The sequence below is a fragment of the Leptidea sinapis genome, chromosome 20 (assembly GCF_905404315.1).
Source record: "Leptidea sinapis chromosome 20, ilLepSina1.1, whole genome shotgun sequence".
NCBI lineage: Eukaryota > Metazoa > Arthropoda > Insecta > Lepidoptera > Pieridae > Leptidea > Leptidea sinapis.
The window spans coordinates 12,244,026-12,259,565 of record NC_066284.1 but is presented as its reverse complement, the minus strand read 5'-3'; the positions used below and the strand labels follow the sequence as shown (position 1 = coordinate 12,259,565).

At 33.4% G+C, this 15,540-nt stretch overlaps 1 protein-coding gene across 6 annotated transcripts in view; it reads right to left on the bottom strand.

Annotated features, from left to right (window-relative positions):
* LOC126970087 (protein pangolin, isoforms A/H/I/S) overlaps positions 1–15,540 on the bottom strand; it is a 179,284-nt gene that overhangs the window by 106,285 nt on the left and 57,459 nt on the right. For all 6 annotated transcript variants that reach the window (XM_050815806.1, XM_050815807.1, XM_050815811.1 and 3 more), the window contains exon 3: positions 5,678–5,741. In XM_050815806.1, the coding sequence (XP_050671763.1) occupies positions 5,678–5,741 (64 nt within the window). The remainder of the gene's footprint in view (positions 1–5,677; positions 5,742–15,540) is intronic.

Genomic DNA, 15,540 nt, shown 5'->3' with positions numbered 1-15,540 from the left:
AGAAACTAATGAATCAAGCATATTCTTAGGATAATTATAGTTACAGTATATAAAAACTATAATTGAAAGCCACAAATGGATGCAAATAATAATCAAGTTCAGCTGGATTTACGCTTATTAGAAAATGCAAAGTGATGGATATTTGTAAATAGAATATACTATTTAAATATACACGATTAAATGATATATTGACGTCAACAAAAATTCTAAACGAATCTATTTTGGGAAAACAAATAATAACTTATTTATTTATGCAAGACTCATTTCTTTTTCTTTCTTCTCAATTCTTTTCTCTGATTATGAAAACTGCACTGATAGTTTGGTAAAAAAAATTAAAACCCTGGAATGTATAATTACAAATTTGGTATATACTAAGTATTCACCGAAAAACAGCCTAGCCTTTTCAAGCATATACATAAAAATATAACCCAATTTCAAAAGTTATTTTATAAATTTACACAGGAATTCCAAATTAGTTTAATTGCATTATTGTTATTTCACATAAAGTTTTTCTACAACGAAATTTCTATAAAAAATAGTCAACATAAAACATTTTCAGCTACTATATAATTGTAGATGAAAATATAACCCAAAGCCGTGCACGTTCCATATAATTGAAGTCAAGACTTTTCAATTAATAAATCTGAAATTCGTATCAAACGCAAACGGTAAGTGTCGTGTCAATATTTATTCGTGATCAACTACGCACAGAATATTTAAAATAAGCGTGCAAAAATATTTAAATAAAATATGTTGGGTATATCTCTATTCAGTTGATGGGTTTCCATATAATAATAATATCATATGTAATATTGATTGATGTACAACGCCTTCATTTAATTATTTTCATAAGTGATCCAACTAGCACACGAATAACCAACGGTGTTAAAATGGTATCATCTGCGCTAAGGTGTAGCATTATGCTACTACTAAACTATACTACCAACTATCTCATATCCCTGTACCTATACACCGGCAGTAAATATTAAATATTAAAGCCAATTCGTCAATTGTGGTTTTTACTTATTACAGAATAGGAAGATACAACGAGAATATCTGATAGTAAGTTATCCTACATTCTCATTATATACCAGTGGGAGGCTCCTTTGCACAGGAAGCCGGCTAGATTATGGGTGGTCTATGTAAGATCGAGCTGCAATTATCGCCTAGGAAAGTTCTTTATAACATAACATATTATCGCTTAACCTTTGTTCAGATTTTTTTTTTTCATGTAACCCGAATAATAACTTCGTATAATAATTATAATGTGTCTAAATTAAGCTCGAAATACACAATTCATGGTCACTCTACCGTAGGATCATATAAAAAACTCGTTAATCTAACAACCTGGGCTTAATTGTGAACGCATATCAAGTTCCAATTAGAACATGGCTATAATGACATCCAGCCAACAGGTAGCCATGGTATAACCCGTCCGCGTGTGAGGGGGACGGAGATAGCGATCCGCTCGTGTTAGAGCGAGAGGACCGCGAGGTGGAATTAAAGATTGGATACAGGTTCGCGAATGTTTTGTATGTAATGTGATTTATGAGGACAAATGGTGTGTGTTTAGTGTGATATTGCTTGTAGATTCTGTACGGTTGCAATCATGTGGGCGACAAAAAGAGCGGTGCTAATACTGTACTCTTTGATTGTTACACTAGCTGTTGCTCCAGACTTCACGGGCGCATATTTCTTTAAATTATTATGTAACAAAATATCTGTGATAATATATTGTGTCATCTTCAATGGTATCGTGTTAAAGATGTGTCACAAACACCGAAAAAACTAATGTGATAGATGACGCTCAGCATATAGAACGACTGAACTGGAAGTGGGCCAGTCACTTGGCAGATTAACATATTATTATGGTAGGTTTAGTCACCGTCCACTGCTGGACAAAGGCCTCTCCCAGAGACGCCATGGCGATCGGTCCTGCACTGCCCTCTTCCAACGAATTTCGACGATCCTGACCAGATCGTCAATCCTTCTTGTGGAGGTCTGCCAACACAGCGTCGTCCGATATGAGTTCGGCATTCGAGGACTTTACTTGCCCCACCGGCCATCTGTCCGTCGAGCTATGTGCCCTGCCCACTGCCACTACAGTTTCGCAACCATTTGGGCTATGTCTGTTACATTTTGTTCTCCTACGGTTCTCCTATCGTTTCTGATTCGATCTCGCAGGGAAACTCCGAGCATAGCCCTCTCCATTGCACTCTGAACGACCATGAGCTTCCTTATAAGTAGTACAAATAATATAGTCAAAGTCAAAGTCAAAAAAACTTTATTCACTGTAAAACTTTATAAGTTATTTAGTGCAAGTCAGGATGAAGTACAAAAGTTACAATAGCATTCAAATGAGTATAACAATATTCATTAACAAAATTTAGAACATTAATTCCAACTATCTTTATCATTCAAATAATCTTTCACGCTATAATAGGCCTTAGATGTTAATTTATTTTTTACGATACATTTAAATTTTTTAATAGGTAACATTTAATTTCATTTGGGAGTTTATTATAAAATACAACACAATCCACTTTAAAAGATTTAGCAATTTTACGGAGCCTAGTAGATGGAATTGCGAGTTTATGTTTGTTTCGAGTATTGACACTGTGTACATCACTATTCTTTTTAAATTGGCTAATATTTTTATGGGCGTATAGGAGGTTCTCGTATATGTCCAGTACACAGTGTACTGTCATAATACTTATAATCCTACCTAGTTAGTATATTCTAAGTTTATTATTGGCACCAATTAGGTATCTATATCAACTTATATTTAAAAGTTATCTGAAATGTGTTAAAACTTAACACCTTTGGATATGTACGGTATTAATAAATAATATAATAAAAGACTCAACATCGTCTAAAGATCCAAAAACTACTAAGTACTCACGAATTCCTACACTTCCTATCAAATAATTTGTTAACCACCACATACCAATAACCTGTCTCTTCCTGCGCGATCTTATTACGAGTGCTCAAAGTTCAAAATCAAGCATAACCTTTTAATTTTTATTTTACCGTCCGGGTCGTGGCTGGCCAGATCAGATTAGAAGGAACCGGTTACTCGAAAACATCCCGTGGTAAAAAGCAACAAAAACAACACTAATAACAACAAATAACGAGGCGTGCGCTAGTGATGTGATTTTTCGATAAACGAGCTATGAATGTGTCATCCTTATTCTGTCATTAGTTCAGTTATTTACAAAACAATATAAGTGCCCCACTAACGACATTCAATGCTATATAGACGTTTGTCATTCCAGAATACAACATATTATATACAGTATACTACAACAGTAGGTAAGTTTTGTGATTACGAATACGTTTATAATAAACTTTTTAACGATAGTTATTTGATAAAAGATATAACACTTAACAATAATATTACATTATGTTTATTTCTTTACATTTCAAACATTTGTAATCACATTAACTAAAATTGGATATTTACAAACAAAATGCATCTTGCAAGAGTTGGTACCACATAATTTAATCGGATAATTTAAAAAAAATCTATAATGTAACATCTCTTTGACGTAATTGCCGAATTAATATTAGGCTATTACTATTATTATTACTTTGTTTACTGGTTCATACGAGAGGAAGGTTCTAGAAAGTATCTCAGGAGAGAAAGGCGTCAAGACTTTATTTGTCGATGATTATTATTTGAACTCAATAATACAAGTCAAAAGCAGTGATTATCGAATCACCGTGTCAAATTTAACAATATCCGAGGGGAAAATATAACATGTAATAAAAGACGTTCGCATAAGCGTTTTCAATATAAAATTCGTATCCGTTCAAAGCAGCCGAGTGCAGCCGAGGGCCCTACGGTTGGAGTATTGATCGAATTGAAAACTGATGAGTCGGCTCCTTGACCGCCTCTCATCTACCTACGTCTTATCTTGCGTTCAATGGTCCGTTGTTCGCGCAAACTGCATCGACATCGTGTGTTTAAATTGAATAATTCAAACTTAAACTTGGATATTTTTAATCAGTTTGTAATTAAGATCTAATGTAGCGTTTTTACATAATATGATCATCGGTAAGGGATACTATTTATGTAGAATTATTTTAATTGAGATAAGAATATTATCCTTTGGAATAGGGTATGTCCAGATCTTAAATATTAAAATATGTCCTCTATCCAACTTATATGAAAAAGCATGCAAAAACTTAACTTACTTTACGTATTGGACTGCCGTCTTAGAAAACTGGTACAAAACTGTTTATTTTATCACAGTTACAATAGGTTCGCGTATCCACAGAAGTAATAAATAAAGATTGAATCAGCAACACTAACTTTTCCCTCCCGGAGGGACCAGTCTGTGAATGATGCACATAGCTATGATGGTGATCGCTATTTTTTAAGTAAATTTTACGTCAACTTTACTGGTATAATATTATTATATTTAATATGCCTTAAAGTACTCGAATCTATCATGTATTTCTTATGTAACAAAATTTCTCTGATAGACAAACATAGTTTATATATTCATATTCAAGATTAGCAAGAATATCTAACCCTCCATTAAAATCTGAAATATTACTTATTTTTGCCATATTTTCTATTATTTCTGTCATATTTCTTTATATAAAAAATCTAAAACCATCGACAAGCCACCCATCCCTACCCAAAGCGAGTTTAAACGAAAATATTGTTCCGATAGTGACAGATGATTATAAGCTGGCGATAAAACACACATAATTCTCACGTAATAGGCCCCGGGGCCTCCATCGCCCGTCGATGACCGATCGTGAGCCACCACAAATCTATTCCACATTACTTACTAGTAATAAGGCTCAGAGTATTTAACCAATCCGACAATGAAACGGCATAATATAAATATATGAGTGTAATACATTACCGAACAAATCTACATGCTTTGGCCTTGTTTTTCTTGTCCTTATATTTAAAAATCAAATTTCAAATTATTTTATTCTATAGTCCGTTTAACATTTGCAGATTAAATTAAAGATTCCAGTTACAACTTTTACTTTCTAAACCATAAAATAATGTCTGCGTGGAATTCGGTTAATAAACGCTAGTGAATATCGCGATGAAATTTTATTGATACGAGATTCGGGAATACTAGTTAGCCGGCTGCTGATTTCAGAAATTTGCAAGACAAAGTTTTTTCTGTTTATAGCAAAATAATCAAAGTTTAAATGGAATAATAATATGACAAACACGTCATCCATATTTATTTGCAATGCAAAAGGCGTTGTTGTGGTCAAACGGTGATTCAATGCCGACACTTCTCCATTCTTCCCACAGATGTCGTCTCCTTTTTGTAACTACTCAAAGTGCTTAATAAGCGCATTATGATTCACTATTTAGTGTTAATACTTTACTATTACGTCGATGAAAAGTGAATTTCTATAATCTTACTTTAACAGCTGTTATAGCTAATTATACTAAAACTTATGATTCGTAATAAACTGAAATGATAATTTTATATTTATTAATATTATGAAAGATCGACCATGTTTATTACCACAATTTTATAGAATATATAATTTAACTAGATATAATTAGTATGGAATAATTTTTTTATTAATAAAAATATTACTAGCAATATCTTATGATTATGGTAACACACATACACACATGGGCAAACATAGATATCTAATTATTAAAATAAAAATAAAAGCAAAAACTTACCAAAAACTGGACTGAGATCTGATTTCACCGATAGTTTACCCGAGTAGGGTTCACCGGATTTTTCCTGAAAACAAAAAAAATATGATAAATACTTTGTTTTATTTTAATAAATTTTCATATAATAATTATTATAGGCCGATGTGAATGGCACGAGATTTCTTAAGGCTCCTCTCAATATGAGGGTACTTCAAGGTACATTGCTTGGACCATTCTCCTTTCCGATTTATATAAATTCTTTAAATATTATTTTTAACTTGTAGGAACACATATCTTTAACTACTTTTTTAACCATAAGAAACTTTAACCATAAAATGGAAAATAATATAACAGAAAATGTCAAATTAAAATGTTAATAATACAAAACAATCATAATAATTTTATTATGATAATGATAACATTAATTACTTTTCACATTTTTGGCATCATATTAATCTAAATGTAGATTGTTTCTTCTTTCAATTAAAGTATTCTTAAAGAATGTCTTCAATCTAATATATAAAAATCTCGTGTCATGGTGTTAAACTTTGAACTCCTCCGAAACGGTTTGACCGATTGTCATGAAATTTTGAGTGCATATTGCGTAGGTCTAAGAATCGGACAAAATCTATTTTTCATCCCCCTAAATGTTAAGGGTGGTCTACGCCAAATTTAATTTTTTAAATTTAAATTTGTTTGATTATGAGTCAGCTTTAAAAAATACATACAACTTCAAATTTTCACCCATCTACGATCAACAGTTACTTTTGTATCGCGATTTTAATATCGGCAATACAACGTTTGCTGGGACAGCTAGTTTTTAATAAAATTAATCAGATTTTATAACTTCCCGCTAAGAAAATATAAGTAAGGTAAGTTATTCGTGTTAGGTACCCCTTTTTTTATGAAAATTGAGTTTTCATCAGATCCCGATGTTTTAAGGTCCTAGGAAGCTACCTTGACTTTTCCCGCGATCTCATCCGTACGTCTGTGTATGTGTGTGTGTGAATGTATGTAAACCTCTTATATAACATTTGAACGGATTGACCGTTTTCATCCCGGTAGGCGCCATTCGAAAAGGCTGGATCAAACTGAGATTTTTAATACAATTTCGACCGATAGATTTAGAGATATCTCAAAAAAACTAAGTACGAAAAAAATATTTAAATGTGTTTTTTGGAATACTTTTCACCTTTACCGATCGACTGAAAACTGCGTGAAAATCGGTTTATTCATAAAGTAATTAAAAGTAATTGCGGTTAAAAAATTTGTACAATAAGGTTTCTATGTATTTCAATAACCTATTTACAGATAGCATTGGACTATAACTATAGATAGATAAGATCTTGTCATTAAACGGTGATGGCAATGTATCCGTAAGTTAAACTAAGGGTAGATCGCTTATTGAAAATGGCCGTTAATGTATAACAACACCGACAAAATATAGTGGCCGAGAAAGTGCCCAAATAAGCAAATGAAGAGGTAACTGTCAATCGAATCCGTTCCATCGCCATCCCCAAACACCGTGCGACATAATAATCGACATAACAAATCGTAATGTTTCCGCTTTTATTATTTCGAGCAGCGTGTTTCCTTTACCAATCAACCGTTAAAATCTCAACACTATAATACGGCTACTATTCTGATACCGCACGACATAATTGTCGAACGATTGTTCGATCGCTTAATAATTACGATTCTATTATATAAATCTCTAAAAATAAATATTAATGTTTCTTTTTATAGAAAAAATATATCTTAAGAGTTGGATCATGCTAGAAGATGGATCCGATTACTTGAGTTTGAATCGAGCATTTATTTCGTACTATAATAACAGACAGACAGTGTCATTGTAAGTTAAAAACAGATCTCACTTGAGGACAGATTACTTCTGCATGCATAACTGAATAATAATTTTCCATACTGCTTCAGACCTCAATAACAAATTAATTTTTGAAAATGGTTTTTGAAATCGTACTTCTTATTTGGGAAAAAAATATGGGAGTAAATTTTATACGATATGCACGCACAGTGAACTGAAGATATTTATTTAAGTCACGAGTGACACTGTCTATACGCAACTAAAAACTATGGTAACCAAGCAATCAGTGTTGAAGACGTTAGTATTCCAGATAGTTTTAATTTATTATGCTGTGGCGATAGGCCAAGATTTGCGCTGTTACGCTGAATTTATGCCTAAAAAAGTTTTACGTTATTTTTGTTTCGCTATGCCAGAGTTGTATCGCATCACCACCAACGACATTAAATTACGTAGTGTCGAGAATAGCCCCGTATCTTTATAGAGGGTCGTAATTGAATAAGTAGAAATCAGTTTACCCCACTCGGACATGTTTACCCCAGATATTGGGGGTAATAGCCCCAATTGATAGCTTCATACGTGAGAGCCGACGTCCACCTGTTACGGCCAATTTACTTGAGCACACGAGAGGAAACTAATATATCGCTTTAATGATAGGTGCTCAGATTAGAATTAACTCTATTGTAAAAATCTATAGGATAAAAATTCTTAATTTAATTGATCCGGTCATATAGAGAGGGCGGAACAGAGGAGCAATGTGGCGTCCATTCCAGAATCGGAATGCATTGCAAAGAATCAAAGGTCAACAGTAGGTACAAATAAAAGAATTTGTCTGAAAGGCTTGACGGGGGTGGAAAGCTAGAGATGTGCGGTTGCTAATGGAACTACTTAATCTCTGCTATATATATAGCCAATAGTAATTCGGTTTCCAACCTATTATAAGAATAAGAGATCAAGCAAACATGCAGCCTCTCACTATAAAGAAATTTATTGGAGTACTCTGAGTTATTAGATAGATACCTATACCCCAGGGTGGTTTGCTCAATCCTTTTGTTTAAAGAGATGCTCTTTTGAGTACTAATACGCGGAGTTAAAACATTTTATGTTGACATTTTTGTGATAAATTTAATGCAGGATGTCATTTGCATTTCTGACTCTGAGAGCAAGTAAACTTCAAGTAATTCCTTTCGAAAATTTGAAAAGATGTTTTCTCCCGCAAAACCATAAAATAATCCAATCACTGAATCACACAAGTCATCCGATATCACAAAAAAAAAATATACATTTTTAATCAAGCGTCGGATAAAGGTCGTTACCCACTTAACGCCTCAGCAGGCGTCTGTCAACACGTTCACGGCAACACTTAACGGAATCGCGACACGCGATTCGATTCAACATTGTTCGATGTAAATACATCGCGTGAGACGAAACTGAGCCAGATTGTAAAACAAACGGCTTCTGTAGCTTGCGATTACATCGCCGCAGATTACACATGATGAGATTTTCGGCTGACATGCTTTAACATATTCAATAAATTGTTTTGCGTGTTCAACACAGCATTCTTTTGCGGTAATTTTAAATTAAATTTTTCGTAAGTTTTATTTTATTTGACTTCTTTGCCCGGAGCAATAAAAAAATACAGAATCAATCAATTACTAGAATTAAAAATGAGATTAATCAGATGACTAGTATCTGCTTAATCTCATTTTCAATAAAATCTACATTAAAGCTGCTATTAAATTACAAAAAGATTATTTGACTATGAATGTTTCAATAAAATTTATATAATTTTTGGAACTGCAATAATGCATTAATCTCAAAATTAATAATTGGAAAGCTACCGTAATATTCCTAAATATTTAGTTAAATATGTAATTTTCCTGACCGTAAATCTTTAATTACGTAAATAAAACCCCGAAATCTAAACATGTGCCTACTAAAAAACAAGTACGTAAATTTTAACAAAAGCAAAACAATAAGGAATATTATTTATAATAAAGATTTACATCTGTTCTTCAAGCAACGAATAGCGCGCTTTAAATGTACAGACGCTGTTGGTGTACGGCGACCCTAACGCATTGTATGAAGGCCTGCGGTTCAAATCGCGTTAATTAAATTCCTGCAACGCTACGCATATTACAGGCTATTTGAAAATTTCAATTTTTTACCGGATAACAAATAAGCCATCAAAGCTAAAATAAAACCCTTTGTCTATTTTTCCTGAAATGTCAAAGGACTTATATCAACAATATTTTAAATTCAATTTACTCAGAGGCTGAATGCTTGTATTACCTATTGTTAAATAATGACATATTTTACAAAATACTGGAGGTAGACAGACTGTCTTTGCACTTCGTCGTCGGTTATTTTTCGAACACCGAGCTGTTGTGTGTAAGTAAGTAAAAGTCAACTTAAAAGTTTGATACAGTAGATTCCTGAAAGACAGACGGACGGAATCCGCTTAGTAAGGTTCCCCTTCCGGTTACGAAACACTAAAATTTGTGATTAAATCTTATTCAAAAACATTCCTCATAACTCGAAACTAATAATTAAAATTACTTCCTTCATCTAGGTCAAGGAAATGACCAAAAGGTTTTATTTTTTTTCTTTTTACATTTATCACCCCTTGCGAAAAGAATGAGCTTCAATGAGAAGAAGTGGCGAGAAACTCATGGCTAGAGTGGCTTTTCAAATTATTTTGATTTCAACATAGTTGCTACAAAAATACTCAAACGTCAAATACACAACGCCTTACACGAGTAAGATAAAAAAAATTAAATGTATATTATAAAACCATTTGAGTTATTTAGTACCTATAGTATCTACTATGTATGTACACATACACTGTTAGTAAATAAAGGTACTATGTGAGCATTTTTTAAGCCATTATAAAATATCTTTACATGTATAAGTGATTTCCACCAATATTGATTCATCACGATATCTCTGGAACCATAAGGCGTAGAGACTTGGAATTTGGTAGGAATATTCCTTTCGCCGAGTAGAGGTTAGTTACAATCGGATTTTATGAAATTTAAACCGCAAGAGTTTTTTTTTTCTTATGAACAGGACGACGTCTGTCGAGTCAGCTAGTATATATAAACTATATTAAAAAACTTGTTTATTACTTGTTTATGATAAAAATAAAATTAAAGATATTACATAATAAATACACAAACACCTTTCATGCAGGCAGTAAGTAGCTTCTCGTACGTTTCACCTTCAACTAGATGCAACGATAAGCACAATTACCGGACATTAAAGTCATCACAATTAACGCGAGGTACGCGGGTTCGACGACTGAGTTATGTTTCAATAAATACCGGAGCTACGTGTGTTGTATCGTAATTATTTCATTTTACTAACAAGTTATTCTTTGAACTAAATGGCACTTTTTGTTGATATCCTTTGGGAATTGCCAGATATTTCTTTTGTCATCAACAAATGCAATTAAACTTTATTAAATTAGGCTTAAACTAAGCGCTTTTGAATCTACCGTATGTTGGGAAAAAGAAGAACTCGTGAGAAGAACATACAAGAAACTAGCCGTTGTTTTCAATGAAATAGAGTATTTTACAATGGCTGTAATATACATAACAAATTAGTTTGTAAGGTGCTGCACGCAATAATATCAAATATATCATAAAAGGAATAAATAATAAACTGTATATAATATATAAATTATAATATATTGGATGTATCAACCTTTAGAGCTTGAATTCAGTATTAGGATTGAATTTTCGTGAACATGACAAGACTCTCTTTAAGGATCATTCTTTTTAAATCCTGTACGTGTTTTAGTTAAATTCCTAAGTCAGTGACTTTATATGATGTAGGTTAGTACAATGTAATCCTGTTACTTGTTACTCAACGTGTTCTTAATATTTTTAGGATAAGGTAAGGAAAAAAACAGATCACTTCGTTGCCTGTCCGTTGTGGTGGTATCGAGTTGATATTTAACGATCGACTCAGATAACCCAGTCTCTTGAAGCTGTGAAAACAATCTTCAAGTTAACGTAAAAAACGAAACGATCGTGTACGCCGCAAATAATGTTTATTTCGACACTTAAAAAAATTCAAATTTATAGGCTATTTCCCTAGAATTATGAAATTTGGCACGTAATGCCATCTTATACTACAAGTACAGGGAAAAAAATTCTGAAAATTCATTTGTAATTAAATCATAAAAAAAAATAGTACCTAATCCTCGGTGGTTGAGTCCGACTCGCCCTTGTATGGTTTTTTTTTTATTTATTTGACTTTTATGGAACTAATTTTTATTTGCGCTGAAAATTTATAGACAACGCGGCAAAGAGCCTGCCCATTCAGAGATAATATCTCCAGCGCTCTAGCCCAACGGGTGTGTCCATACCAGGACCGATGTTAAAGGTATCTCGTATACAGTGACGTGACGCATGAATTAAGTGTAAATATTCTCAGATCCTTTTGTAAAAATATAATATACTTCGCCCATGAGACTCTTAATTTCAGAAGTTATATACCTACAATCATTTGACAACGAAAACATATCTTAATCCGAATGATGGATGTTGTAGCACATGGCTGTATATGTAACGATAACATATCGGCGGGCTAAGCTGTCCGGACATATTTAATGGATAGGACACTTCCCCCTTGCTCCCCCCCCCCCCATTATTAGATATAAGCTCTATTTTTGAAGTAATACTTCTTTTGGCGCGTCGGGGAAAAAATATTAGAGTGAATTTTTATAATGCGCGTGCACACCGTCACGCAAATTCAACACCCTGACGATAACTGGTCCCCGCTCTGTACCCCAGCCCCCGACTGCATTCAACTCGCGTGCTAACTGTAAGTACAACACCGTAAAAAACTGGCGCCACATTTTACATGCCAAAAATGTGTGCTCGGTGTGCGAATAACACAAAATGACATCAAAATCGTTTAAGTAATTGGCAACGTTAGTTTCACATAATGTATAATATTAGTAATGAACTACTAAATGTAAACCAGTTGGCAGTCATAATATCAGCTTCAATTTCCGCTTTATATCTACGAGAACCATTTTTTTCACATTTGTTGGTTTGGGATGTAATTTTATCTGATTCCGGTTGATTGAAATGTGTATCGAGTTACAGAACGGTAAGAAGATTAATAAATACATTATTTTATTAGATATCACCGTGTGAAGTAGTTTTAGTGTAATGTAAGTTTATTAAAAAAACTAAGCAAGCAGCATCAACCCTACAACTCTTGATCATAATATTATGGTTTAAAATTGACAATACAGAGGAGAATATGGAATAGGGTACGTATAGAAAAAGCTTCCAGAGTGTTTTCACATTACTTATTATAAGTTAAAATTAAATAATCAATATAAATTTTAAAAATCCCTTAATTTCGTAGAAAAAAGAAATAGGCAATAGTCAATCGCAAGCGTGTTTGTCGGTTTTTTTGGTGTTTTATCGTAATTATAAAACTAAACTCATTAGAACTAAAGTTTTATTACACTTGGAATGTTATTGTAGAATTACAGGCATTGCCCTTTAAATATAAAGACGATAAAATAACACATACGTTATCATTAACGCACAACCGAAATTAAAACTGGTGAAAATCAACGCCCGACGCGAAATACTTACCCGCTGACGTCACAGACTACTATTTATCTTACTGATTCGTGACCGAGGCCCAGGGTTGAGGAAAAAAAAAGAAAAAACCGAGCGTCCGTTCCGAGAACCGAACTTGTTAGTAACATTAACAACATCGGACCAGCGTATCGTAATACAATGATATATTCCGTGTTATTGGGAACAAAGTTTGGCTATTCGATATTCAAATTTTGGGATCGGATTGTTTTTTTTTTTTATATATATATATATATATATATAAGTACTTAGTCTTTGATGACAAATTCCTGTGTCGTCTGTAGGGTGTAACTTAAATTATTTAAAGTTTTTTTCCACAAAAATTGTAATTATACTAATTATTTATACTTGAATGCCGGCTAGCTTTTATCATAGAAGTATGAATGAGATACTTTATATATTGAATTATAAAATAGATAGAGACTCTTGCTGCTAGAAAACCGATGAAAACTGGCCAGATATTTATTACTATAATGTGCGTGACAAGCTACGTCTTACACTCGCGATTTGAATATCATTTTGTGTTAGTGTGCGTGCATTGCTGAAAATAGAGGTTAACTGTCAACCTCAATTTTTTTCGACGTTTTCACAGCACAGTCACAGTCTATCTAGGTGTATAAATGATGTAAAAGTATACATATATTATGAACCTCATCCTGCGGCAGGAGTTTTGCATAATATGCCGGCTATGTAGCATAGAGCACTGCGGTGAATTATTCTGCCGTGAAGCAGTAATGTGCTACCGGAATTGCATTTCGGTTTGAAGAGCTCCGAAGCTATAGTCCGACAACTACGTGCGCGACCGTCCCGCGGGCTGACAGACGGTGGCGGGGGCGGGGACAGGCGGTTGTTGCGCACGTAGTTGTCGGACTATAGTAGGTACGGAACCCTTTGTGTGCTAATCTGATTTGCTCTTGACCGCTTTTATACTGTTTAATGAAATTGAATTTTTTTGTTTTTTTTCCCTACCTGTAAAGATTCACTTGGGAGCGCTACATTACCAAATTCCACACAGGCAAAGTCGCGGGCAGATAGTAAATAACAAACATTAATAAAACAGCGTCTCACTCACCATCACAACATTAAAGCTATATTTAGAACAGAACAGTATTAAACATAATCAGCTATAGCGCGCTCATTCGATTTTGATATTAATTTCAATGTTACATAACGTTATAATCTTATCAGTAACAAGGCTAAGTAGGCAAACGTGAGCACATGCGATTTGTTATTCTAACAACTTTATAACTGCATGCGAAATTCTACACAGCAAATAACTACAATGAGTAAATCCTCCGGTATTAAACAATAATATTAATTTGTTTGTGTACTGCACTATAGAAAGGTTGGAAGAAAGTGGATTGACGTGACAAATAGAGGTTTGTAATCTTTGTGAAATACAAGACCATTGGCGAATTGTATTGACTTTCATCAGAGTATCTATTTATCATTTGGTGTAATATTTTAAAAAGAGGCGCCTTTGCATGTCTCCGGAAAACGAGAGTTTCCTAAAATCCAATCATTATATGAAGAAAAACTTACTTGTTTACTGTTATAATTAATAGTTAGAATACCATTTAAAAGCTATTTATTAGATTTGTTTTCAACAATATAATCAGAATCAGCCGAAAGACGCCCTCTACTAGACAAAGGCCTCTTCTAAAGATCTCCACGACGATCGGTCCTGGGCTGCCCTCAGATCGTTGGTTCATATTAGGGGGGGGCTTACCAACACTACGTCTTCGGAAGACGCATATTTGTTTTATGCTCAACTAATTTATGTATGTAATGAATAATGATAAAACACTAACGCTCATATTCTTCAAACAGCACAGTAGAACAAAAAATAAAACTAAAGTTATTTATTTCCATTTTTATTTATCACAAGTCCTTAACATTTGATCCCAACAGAAAGATCAATGAAAGCTACATTATTTATAATTTACAATGTTATAATGATAAGCCATAAAAATATAAATACAGGTTATAATAACTACAATCAGTTGTTCACACGCAATTAGAGGCAAGCCATCTCATTAGCACTAGCTGCAGACCACAACTACTCTTGTCTCACTCACACACATGGAGAGCTGAACGTTGTCTCGATATAATTGATTGAGGATGCTGTATCAAAGGCTGGCTGTGTTAATCCTTTTGTGAAGCAAACCTGTGTTGGTTTTTTGAATCCTTAAAGCTTATGCAGACAATTTTGACCTGAGTTTTATCCTTTGACATGGATATGCTTAAATAATATATGAATTTGCATTTATATTTGGAGCTATAAGTAATTCCGACATCAAATATATATCTACAAAAATGTACTAAGAAAACAGACGAGATAACATGGGGCCGAAATCAATAATTTTCAGGCTAACAAATAAATACAACGATGCTAAAAATATAAAATCTTCTTTCTCGTATTCACTAAATACGAAACCATT